Source organism: Dermochelys coriacea, chromosome 19 (assembly GCF_009764565.3).
Source record: "Dermochelys coriacea isolate rDerCor1 chromosome 19, rDerCor1.pri.v4, whole genome shotgun sequence".
NCBI classification, from domain to species: domain Eukaryota; kingdom Metazoa; phylum Chordata; order Testudines; family Dermochelyidae; genus Dermochelys; species Dermochelys coriacea.
The window spans coordinates 11,614,050-11,626,530 of NC_050086.2; the positions used below are offsets into that span (position 1 = coordinate 11,614,050).

General features: G+C 48.6%; 1 protein-coding gene across 1 annotated transcript in view; it reads right to left on the reverse strand.

Annotated features, from left to right (window-relative positions):
- Positions 1-12,108, reverse strand: part of OPRD1 (opioid receptor delta 1) — a 31,190-nt gene extending 19,082 nt beyond the window's left edge. Inside the window, 1 exon segment of the mRNA XM_038377961.2 lies at positions 11,619-12,108. Within this exon segment, the coding sequence (XP_038233889.2) occupies positions 11,619-11,965 (347 nt within the window). The 5' untranslated portion in view covers positions 11,966-12,108.
- Between the last annotated feature and the right edge of the window lie 373 nt (positions 12,109-12,481).

Below are 12,481 nucleotides of genomic sequence, written 5' to 3' on the forward strand. Positions count from 1 at the left end.
GAATTCACAGGCAAGTGTTCAGGTAAAGGCAAACTCTAGGCCGAGCAACTGGGCTGTTCCCTTCTGAGCCTGCTCCCACTCCAATTAGAGGCAACCAGAACTTTGCTTCTGCTGGGAGCTGGATGGAGCCCTAGGGATGTCTTTGGGGGGGATCAGGAAGTGAGGGGGGCAGAATGAATTCTCCCCCAAAGGCTGCAGAGGAGCAGTGGAGTCAGATGTCCCTGCTGCGTCCGTGTCCCCATTGCACAGGGGGAATGCTGATGGACAGGTTAGTTGCCTTGCACCAGCCTCCCTTTGTAGTGTTGGGGTGCAGAATTTGCTCCCCAGTGGCTCACAAGAGTTCTACCAGGGACAGTGTGTCTTCACCACATGGTTCTAGACTCAGAGCTGCTTCCTTAGCCGTGGGATACAATGGACTTAATAATCAAGGGGCCAGATTCTCAGCTGCTGTAAATCAGCATATGTCTGTTGAAGTCAATAGAGCAGCCCTGATTTACACAGGCTGGGGATCTGTCCCAGCCAAGATCACTCTGGGCTTCTAGCTCATTACTCTTTTGTTTTTCTGCAGCCCCATAAAATCCAGCTTTATGATCTTGTCCCTTTCCCTAATTAGCTTATAAATGTCAATTCTCTAGTTCATAAGAGAAAATAAGACTGGACTGATCCTGGTTTCCAGCCACTGAGAATCCCTTCCCCTTGCTTAATGATTTCAGCTGCTAAGAGGTTTAATGGACTATGACACTGCTCTTGAACTGTTTTTGGTAATGAAACGATACTGACGCGATTATTTCCCATGTGCACCCGCGCCGGGATGGAGAGCTGGATGCTGAAGGGCAAGGAGGAGACACTGTCCTTCCCACACAATTGCCTAATGAGGAAAGGGGGTTCCATGCATTGGAAGAGCCAGGTTGGAAGGGAACCCCAGCACAGCTGGTATCTCTAGTTCTCCAGCTAAGGTCCCACTAGAGCATGAGTTTCAGATTTGATCTTATACCTGACACAGCCCTGCAACATCCCGTGAAATTATTACTAGGAGAATTACGGTAGCTTCTACAGGCCCTGATGAAAATCTCTGCTCATTTGTGCTGGGCACAGTCTGTACATGTCGTAAGAGACAGCGTCGTGGCCTCAAAGAGCTTGCAGTCCAAATAGACCTGGCAGACAAAGGATAGGAGAGGGGAATATATCCATTTTACCGATGGGAAACTGAGGCACAAGGAGGTGATGTAGCAGAAAACGAGGTGCGGCGGGTCAGGCCTAGTGATTGGAACAATGGCAGTCGGTCCTAGGGGTCAGAGCTAAGACTCAGAGCTGGAAACAGGAGTCAAGAGCATGGCTAGGAGCCAGAGCAGGCTGAGACCTGTGGATTCTGTCCCCACTACCAGGCAGAGGTGAGCTCCAAGCCATGAAGTGACTTGTGGCAGACTGAGCTGCTCTTTTCTCCTGTGAGGCTTATATACCTGCCCTGAGAGTCACCAGACCAGCTCCTGGCTTGTGAATTTGCTGGAACCTAGCACAGGACTGATTCAGCACCACAGGGGGGCTTAATCAGGTGCTAGTTCAAGGACGACGCATCACCATACATGAAGTGACCTGCCCAGGGACGAAGTTTGCGGCCCAGTCAGGAACTGAACCTGGATTTATTGATCTCTGGTACCAATCAGGCCCCTTATCCCTGTTGTACCAATAGGGAGCTGAGTCCTGTCTACACGACCCTCATCTCTATGGTATCTGAGCCCCTCCAGTGGCTATATTCTCTTTCTCCCCCTTCCTTGACACCAAGAAGCAGGCTCAGGGTTTGTTTGGTTATGGACTGAGGGCACCCATCTGGGTGAAGAGGGTGGGTTTTACATCTGGCTGTGGATGGGGTGGGACTAACCTCGTCCTTCTCCTATTCTGTGTGAGTTCTATGGTCATCTCCAGTTCAGTGTTGCTGTAACCGTGTTGATCCCAAGATATTAGAGAGACACAAGCTCTGTAGAGCTCAGAAGCTCGTCTCTTTCACCAACAGAAGTTGGTCCAACAAAAGATATTCCCTCCTGCACCTTGTCTCTCTAATCTCCAGTTTAGTTCATTCTCCTGCTGGAGGTTTGTCCCTGGATTCCCTGCTGAAGGGAGGTTTCTCTGAACAGAAGTTCTGGAGGTGAGGCTACCCTTCACCCACACATCTCTGAGGCTACGTCTATACTTAAACCACTACAGCAGCTGTAGGGCTTCAGGGTAGACGCTCACTACAGCAGTGGCCCCCAAACTGTAGGGCGTGTCCCAAAGGAATGTTCAGGGGGGCATGTGATGGGGCCCGGGCCAGTCCCCACAGGGGCGTGGAGTGAGCACCATGCTTCCAGCCCAGCTCCGCCCCCAAGTCTGCTCCGCCTCCAGGCTCAGCTCCGCCTCCAGGCCAGATCCGCCCCTAGCTGCATCTCCGCTCTGACCCCAGCCTAGCTCTGCCTCCAGCCCCAGTTCTACCCCCAGCTCTACCTTGTTCAGCGCAAGCTCCGCTCCCGAAACCTTTTCTAAATAGTTAGTTGGAGGCGTTACAAACCCTCAAATGCCCGGATGGGGTTAAAAGAGAAACACTGCCAGGAACTTCACTGCGGATCTGAGAATTCCACCTCTATAACGCACATGTTCTCTTAGCAAATTGGGCATCAGGCACTCGTAGAGGAAACACATGGCTCCTGCAGGAGTGGAAGTCGCCAAGATTAATTTTCTGCAATTATATCAGACAGTGCCATTACGCGCTGGGCATTCGCAGGGGCAGTTATGCAGCTGCCGGGTTGTTTCAAGGGATATTTTAAAGATCTGACATCAGGACAACGGTCATGTCAAAAATGCAGAACAAAAAAGGCCAAGGGTGCTCCCGTTAGAATTGACTGATTTGGCTAGAAGCCCATGGGCACGTGTCACACAGCCCCAGCTTCCCCCTTTGCATGTCTCTGAACTTGGGCAAGAATCACTCATCAAAGGACCTTTTGGGCTCCATTTTCGCATGAGGGCCACTGGATTCTGCACTTGGCAGAGACGTTCCTTTCCTCTGTGCGATCCACTTTGGGCAAGATCCCTGGGTCAGTTCTAGTGGCAGAGGGCAACAGCTCAGTGGGAGCTTTGTACCCCAGTGCCTTTTGGACCCCTCAGGCTGCATGGCTGCCTCCCCACCCTTGCAGCTCTGCTCCCTAGCCCAGGGTGGGAGGGATCCGCCATGGACCTGCTGACCGCCCTAAAAATACCCAGCCTGGGACTCTACCGCCACCGGTGGCACTAGACAGGAGTTGTCGTTGTGCTCCTGAGATGCCAGGACTAAGGTGCTCCATCCCCTGCGAGGGGACGTAAACGAGGAGAGTCCTTGTACTCTGTCCCCCCTGCTGGATCAGCCAGGGCTGGGATCCCAGCACAGTCCTGCCCCCTGGATTTAAGGACTGGGAGCAAGAGAGTGGGGGTGAGGAGGAGGTGGGTGCCAGGCCCCTCCCGCAGCGGCCTCACCTGGGCTGAGACAGGGACAATGGTTCTGGGAGAGCAATCAAGGCATAAGCCTTAGTAATTCTTGCTACATTCTCTCACATGGTCCAGCGTGTGCCCTGGCCTCCTTCCTGCCACTGGCCAGCCTGAGCCTAGGTCCTGCCCTCCCTGCTTCCTGAGCTTCATGCATCTGTGAAAAAGGCGGGAGGGGCTCTTTTCACCTTCCTGCTGCCCTTCTTCCTGCCCCCCCCACTCATCTGCACAGACCTGCAGGATCGTCCCCCAGCCCCCCTTAGTCAGCTTTGAAGTGAGCTTTGAATGTGAATGGCATGCTGGACGCAGTTTTAGTGCCCTATCCTGCATGGATGTGTGGAATTCCCTTTGAAATCAATAGGTGAGTCCCAGGTACACCATGGGCTCGATCCTGCCCTCAGCTCCCACACTGTAAATCTGGAGTGACATCCAGGGCTGGATTACCAGTAGGCAGACTAAGTGTGTTCTTAGGGCACCAGCAAAGCAGGGGGCACCAAAAAAATGAGATTTTTTTTTTGAAAAAATTTGATATTTGATATTTCAAAAAAAGCATTGAAACAGTCATCATGGGAAAAATCAGAATATTGTTAGACTTCCTTACACTCCACTACACAGTCTTCCCCCGTTTCTCTGTTCTCTTTTTATTACTTATCCCCACCTAAACCAGGGGGGCGTCCTACTAACGTAGATCGAAATAATGCGAGGAAATCAGATGCTGTCATTTATAATATTCCTCAATTTGAAAAGCCACAAGCAGAAGAAGAAATGGCAAATCAAGCACTGCATTATCTGTGCCAAGTTTGCAAAATAAATTTCTCAAAGTGCAGAGGTCAATCTTATGACAACGCTGCCAACATGTCAGGGTGATATCAAGGAATGCAGAAGAAGCTTTTAGAACAGAACAAATATGTCATATTCATACCATGTGCTGCACACTCTCTCAGTCTTGTTGGCCGCAGTGCTGTTGATTGTTGTCCGGTGGCAGTACATTTTTTTTCTCAACAGTCCAGTTACTTTATACATTTTTCTCTGCCTCAACACACTGATGGGCAGTTCTTAAAACATATTTGGGCAATGATCATGTGTTGAACTCTCTTTCTAATACTCGCTGGGAGGCATGTGAAATGGCAACAAGTGCAATTCTGGAGTCCTACTCAAAGATTGTGGATGCGTTAGAAATTATAGCTGAAGACCAATCACAAAAGGGAGAAACAATATGAGAGGCAGAAAACATTGCAAACAAGAGTTTGTATTCATGTTGACCCTGTAGAATGAAATTTTACAACACTTTTTCCACACAAGTCAAGCTCTCCAAGAAAAAGAACTGGATTTGATAACATGTGCAGACCTCTGTCAATCATTAGCAGACCACTTACACACTTTGAGGAATGATTTCGAAAGATGTGAAGACCTATCAAAAGATATCTCGCCTGATACTAACTACAAAGAAGCCCAGTCCCGCAAGCGAATCAGGAAAAAACAAGCAAATGATAGCAGTGCAACAGAAACAGCATTGAATCCTAGAGACAAATTTTCTCGTATCTACTTACTATGCTGTAATTGATACACTTGAAGCTCATATGAAGAGAAGAGATGAAGTGTACAAAGACGTATCAAGTAGATTTTCTTTTCTAAATGATAATGGACTTATTTGATGAACAATATTCACAGGGTTCCCAAAAGCTAGTTGACTCATACCCTGTTGACTTGAACATGAAATACAGCAGTTCCACTGTTATATGCGCGCAAATTTAATGAAACAAGAAAAATGAAATTCAGACACATTGATCTTCACGACACAATATTGAAAGATGGAATACAACGTGTACTTCCAAATGTGGAGATCGCACTACGTATTTGTCTAACATTGATGATTACTAACTGCTCTTTTTCTTAGCTGAAAAGAATAAAAAACCCTCAGAGAACAACAATGTGTCAGGACAGGCTTGATTCACTTTCCCTGTTGTGTATGGAAGCGGACATGCTTCGTCAAGTCAGCTTCAATGAACGTATCCAGAATTTTGCGATCAGAAAATCTAGAAAGAAGCTATTTTAATTTCAGCATACATGTAAGTTTTGTGACATTTTGAAAAATAAAATTTTATTTTACAGTATAATATTGTTTTTATTTTGAATTACATATGGCGGGAGCACCAGAATCTTTTCAGTGCTTAAGGCCTCTTAAGGTCTTAATCCGGCCCTGGTGACACCATTGATTTAAGTGGAGTGTAGCGGGGTGGCTACCCTGCTCCAAAATAGAAGGGGTTAAAACCAGCCCTGGAGAGGGGTGTGGCTGGGGATGGCTCATTGGGGAAGCAGCTGCAGCTGGGCCATGCCCCAATCAGGCCCCAGCTGGCCTGTATAAAAAGGCTGTGAGCCAGGGGCCCCAGGAGTCTCTCTCCCAGCTGGGAGAGAGCAGGGCCTGCCTGACAGGGTATTGAGGGTGATGCAGTGCTGGGGAAAGAGCGGGGTGCTCCAGGCTGGCAACTCCCCAGGCTGTAAGGCCTGGTCCAAGGCCCATAGAGGTACTGGAAGGCAACAGATCTGAACCCCCTTGCTTATGATGAGTGGCCTTTACACTGCAGTCTGCCCCAGGGAGTGGGGGCTTGGTGATGACTGGCAGTAGCCCAGACTGAGGCAAGGTGAAGATAGTGGGCTCGGGGTCCCCTAGGAAGGGGAGACCCAGAGGGTGGGGATGCTGCCAGGGAGCAGAACCCAGAGAAAGGGGCAATCGGATGCATTCAAGGAATGCATCCGATGAAGTGAGCTGTAGCTCACGAAAGCTTATGCTCAAATAAATTTGTTAGTCTCTAAGGTGTCACAAGTACTCCTTTTCTTTAGACCGCTGGTCATTAGCCCACAGCAATAGGCTCCAGATATGAACCTAGATAGATTTTTAAGCTTTAGAGGTAGCGGGTAACAATTAGGTTACTTAATAGGTTAAATCAGAATGGATTTTTAAAGAGCCCTTCTGGACAATTCTTTCCTGAACCAGCTTCAGGTATCTAAAGAGCCAGTAACGTGCATCCTTCACAATGACACTGCATTGTTTTGATGTTTTAATGCAAAGCCTGTTGGAGTCAATGGAAAATCCCCCCCAGACTTTGGATCAGGCCCGGTTTGATCTGCTAGTCACACAGTCTGCCCTCCCATGCACAGAGCCAGCTCGCGGGGCTTGCAAAGGTTAAAAATACATGACAGAGACAAGCTAAAGATTATACAGGCACTGATGCACACCTTTGTTATTTTACTTGCTAGGATGCTGCAGAGAACATACCATGATAGCTAATGTTTGAGCAGTTTAACCATCCTGTACTTTACCTTTCTTTCAAGAGTCGAGGCTTCATGGTGCTATACATTTTCCTACTCCAGCCCCCTAAAACTAATCAGTAAAGGTCCAATCTTGCAAAGGCTACTGTCAAAGCCAAAGGAGAGTGTTTCAATTGATTGCAATGAGCTTTGGATCAGGCCCAGCCTGCTCCCATTGAAGTCAATGTGAGCTGAATCAGTGGTGCAGAATCAGGTCCTAAAAAATCCTTTTCAAGTCTATATCTGAGACAGGGTGGAGAGGGGGGAATCCTGCACTGACATATTTGATTTCACTACAGAATGAAAACCTCCCTATAAAGGGGCCTTTTTGGATTGTGATTCCCATTGAGTTCAATGGGAGCAGAATTGGGCAGGATGGGTCATGCACAGCTCATTCAGTTTCTTCCAGCCCTGATGCAGTCTGTTTTGTGGGGTAACTTACCTCATGTGAGTCACACCATTTATTTCCTGCACAACCAAAGCCAGGCTGGAACAACCTGGTGTGCTGGTTGCTATGTACTGAATGTGCTGGCAGAGGAAAATTGAAAATAGCTAAAAGTTGGGATTTTTATGGGGTTTATTCAATCTTGCCCTATTGCGCTAAATTCCTGTGAACTTGTCTCTTGGCTCCGCATGCGAGAGTGTGGTTCTGCTGCCTGCCAATGGTCAGATTGGGGGAAATGGTATATTTCGTCTCTGGGACTGAAAACCAGAGATTTCGCAATAGCCACTTATGCCACAACACAGGGAATCATTAACCTCCTGGAACTTAGCAGCTTTCATTCACTGCCATTCATCAGCAGGATGAGCCCTTCAGACAAACAGAGTAGTGGGTTGAAGGGGGAGCAAGAGGGCTTCTTTTTCCAACCCACACTCCAGACAAATCTCTGCTAATTTCTGCAGCTGTGGTGGAAATTGTAAATCAAAGCAATGTAGAATAAAGCTGCCATTTTACAACAGCCCACATAATGAGCAGCTTATTTAGTTCCTACCTCTGATTGCTATCCATCATTAGCCTCTTATGTGCATGTTATGATGTTGATAACAACACTTAGATAATTTTTTTCCCTGAGACTCTCAAAACATGTCACAGACATTAACTGGAGCCGCACAGTGTTCTGTGATGTCGGCACCATTGCCCCATTTTGCAAATGAATAACAAACTGGGGCATCCTGGACCTGATTTTCAGAGGTGCCTGAGAATATTCAGCTGCAGGGGGGCTCAGCACCTGAAAACCAGGCCCTTAGAGTTGAAGGGCAACACTTTCAAGGACTAGTTTTTCAGATATTTAACTCCTCCCGGGCGCCTATTTGTATCTTTGGGCACCTAAATACCTTTGAAAATCTGGCCCTTAGTGCCGTAGGGAGCTAAGTCCCAATATAGGCTTCTAAGTCCCTTAGGCACTTTTGAAAATTATGTTCTAAGTTACTTGTCGAGGTTACCCAAGACTGTGTCCAAGTCCCAATCAAAGGTCTGGTTATACTGGAGTTGGCGATTGAGCAATGATGACAGACTTGTAGGTCTTTTACATTGCAACTGAAAAATGCACAGTGAAAGTTTCAAGCGGATGGCTGCCTCTTAAATCTGAGGCAATGTTGCCTCAGGGTCTGAAGATTGGGGTTCTAGTCCCAGTTCTGCCACTGAATCACTGTGTGACCTCGGGCAAATAATTTCACCTCTCCATACTTCAGTTTCCCTACCTGTAAAATGGGGATAATACTTACTTTGGTAAAGTGCTTTGAGATCCACAGAAGCAAAACTCTATATAAGAGCAAAGTACACAACTCACGACCCCCCAGGTTCTAAATGTGTGAAACTGACTGTTAAAAGGTGAGATAAAGACCCCCAAATGAGGAAAAGACACAAGCAAACGTGTACATCACCTTGCACAAAAGCTCCTTGTCCATGACCAGGGCTCCTAGATGCTACAGTAATATTACTACAGCTAATATAATTAATCAATAGTAGCCAAGAGAGAAGCTGGAGATGATGCAGGATTTATCTACTAAAATATACTGAGTTTTCTATAACCTCAGGGCCAGATGCTGCTACCCGAGCCCTGAAGAGTGCATTACTTCACAGACATTTTCAGTGAGGCCAATGGAGTAAGGGCATCAGCATCTGGCCCCAAGTTTGATGATTCTGCATGCCCAGTATCAATAATTTACAGGCATCACCCAGGAAGTGCTGGTAGGTTTGTGTGGGAGAGAGGTAAATTTGGTACCAGATGAGTGACAGCCCCAGTGATGCAGTGCAGCAAGGGTTATGGTGAGCAGTGGGGGGTACAAAAAGAACATGGCTTTTGTTTTAAGCACACTGTCTACCATCCTACAGAACAAACAGCTGATGACAGAATTGCTGTCTTGAGTAAAGGAACTTCTAAGCTCCCTATGCCAAGCCAGCGAGATTATTGTCCTTGCCCTTCCAACAGGAGTTAGAAACCTAGAGTGAAGGCATTCATTTTGTGGCTACAGCCCCTTGTGCTCTTGAGCCAACACAGACTGTTGTAAGAGAATAGACAGGGAGTTAGCATTACGGTGTGGACATCCAGGAGTCCCCAGAACTCCTGATCCTTGTGACAGATCAGGAGTGAGGGTGTGCTATAAGACTGATAAGGAGATGAATGAGAACCATGAAGAATGTGATCTCAAAAGAGATTCTACAGGCTAAGGGCCAGATCCTCAGGTGGTGTAAACAGGTATGATTCCACTGAAAGCCACAGATACACCAACAGCAGCTGAGGATCTGGCTCTACATTTCCAGGGCCCAATTTGCTATGAATTCTAGTGAGCCAGGCTAAGGGCCTGATCCAAAGCTCACTGAAAGCAATGAAAAGACTCCCATTGACATTGACGGGCTTTGGATCAGGCTCCTACATGGGAAAAGCACAGCTATTCACCTGTTATAGCAAGCAATAGCACATGTCTCTATTCAGGTAATAGATTGTACCTGAGGCCAGAATCATTAGGCTGAGATCTGCGGTGATCAGAGTGACTGTCCACTGATAAGGAAAATCTCCATTCAGTTATCTGTAAGGTGTTTTAGTCGATAACTGCAATATACAGCCAGGGCACTCAGCCTAGCTGTGAGACTCAGTAACTTGATGAGGATTCTGAAATTCACTGCATGCACAGATCAATTCCCTGCTAACAAAGCTAGGCATTGTATATTTCAGATGTGTCAAAAATAACGAGGAAAAACACATGGGCACCTTGCTTATTTCCAGATTGTGCATAGACACACGTGAGTGGTGACTCATAGCCTCTAGGCTAACAATGCGTTTATGAGGCTGTGTCAGATTTTCATGGGTGGGAAATAAATATGCCCACTGGTCCAGACCCTCAGAGTAGTTCCATTGACTTCAATGAAGCGACGCTAGTTTACACCAGCTGAGGATTTGAGCCCTCTGCCCTCTCCTCTTCGCTGGTGATTAAGCTTTCAACCCACAGATATACCAGACACAGTTCTTACGCAGAGCTCCTTCTGCAACTTTAAGATTTGAGAGCAACTGATTTTATCACATTGACATTTGATGGCACTGATTTGGTAGGATTGGTTTTTACAGCAGGACATTACGATTGCATTGACGTTCTGCTAACCTCCAACCATCACCTTTTCTGAAATACAGCATGGTCAGCTTTAGACCTTCTGTTGTAAACAGCTTTCAACACTAACACTGTATGAATCACAACTAGGAACTAAAGGAACTTGCAGCATTTGGAACCAGTTACATTAGTGGTTCTGTATTCTCCCCTTACCTTCCTTCCCCCCCAGGGCATGCTGTACACACACAGACACACTGTCACACACACAAGTGTTTTTTTCATTCGCACACAATACTCTGGTGCTTCACAGACATACACACAGTGCTCTAAAAAAAGAAAAGGAGGACTTGTGGCACCTTGGAGACTAACAAATTTATTTGAGCATAAGCTTTTGTGAGCTACAGCTTAGTCTCTAAGGTGCCACAAGTACTCCTTTTCTTTTTGCGGATACAGACTAGCACAGCTGCTATTCTGAACACAGTGCTCTGTTACACACACACACACACACATACACACACATATTGTGGCTTCACTCTCATATGCAATACTAGTTTTCACATATATCCCACCATACTCTAATATGTAGGTTTTATACATCCACCCACAAATGATCATGCAACATTCTGTACCTACACAAATGCTTATGCAACATTCTCTACACACACAAACATGCAACATTCTGTACACACACACACACACACACACCATTCTGTTCCCACACAAATGCATGCACATTTTGCACTCACACAAATGCTCACACAACATTCTGTACACACAGAACATTCTGTACACACACACGCTCACAAAATTCTATACACACAAACACAACATTTTGTACAGCCCCCCCATTCTGCTCACACACATGCTCACGCATTCTGTACACACACACACACACACACACACACACCCCATTCTGGTCACGCACATGCTCACACAACATTCTGTACACCCCCCCCATTCTGCTCACACACATGCTCACGCATTCTGTACACACACACACACACACACACACCATTCTGGTCACGCACATGCTCACACAACATTCTGTACACCCCCCCCATTCTGTACACACACATGCTCACACACACACACACTCATTCTGTACACAAACACCTCCCCACCCATACACACATAATATCCCGTTCCATTACACCTACGCTGGCTTTTGGACAGCCTGCACCGGCTTGTCACCTAGTGTCCCCCCATCCCCCCGGAGCCGTGCAGGTGACCCCCCCCACACACACACCTGGCCCAGGTGGGAGCCCTGCCCGTACCTGACGATGCCGTACATGACCAGGATGTTCCCCAGCAGCCCCACCACGCACACCACGGAGTAGAGGGCGGTGATGGCGATGGCGATGGCGATGGAGGTGGGGTCCTTGGCCGCGGGCAGCCCCGTGGGGTTGAAGCTCTGGTTGGGGCAGGGACCCCAGGGCGCGTCGCGCAGGCGGCTGCCGTTGGAGGAGAATTCGGCGTCGGCTTCAGGCCCGGGCAGTGTGGACAGCTCCATGGCGGTGCGAGACTTTCCAAGCAGCCGCCACCTCCTTGCACCGCTGGAAGGGGCGGGGGGGGGGGGGTTCGTGTTTGCTGGCTGGCCCCGCCGCCGCCCCCTAAAGTGCATCCGACTCCCGGGCTCCTCCCTAGACCCGCGGGGCGAGGGGGGGGGGCTGCACCCGAGACAGGGGGGCTGCACCTGACCGGGAGCCTGGCTCGGGCTCCGGCCCCGGGGAAGTCGCTTCCGACGCCGATCCCCGCTCGCCTGCGCACCCGCCGCGACGGCTGCTCCTCCTCCGGCTCGGCTCGGGAGCGGAGAGCGGGTACCGTGCCGCCTCTGGGGCCAGAGTGATTTCGTGTCAAACCTGACAACTCCCTTGGCCGCCGGCACCCACGTGGTGGCAGGGAATCCAAAAGGCGTGCCTGTCAATCAAAACCCATGGGCGGGGGGTGGGGGGGGGGAGGATGTGCGGTGAAATGTTCCCCTTTGCCAACAAGTGCCCCCACCCCAGCCTTGGAGGGGGTCGTCCCTGGAGCTGAGCCAAGGAGCTCCAAGTAGGATAGGAGCCAGGATTGCAGCCCAGCTGGGCAATCGATGGGGAGAGGGGGAATTCAGTGGCACATTAGGTCCCTTTTCCCTGGG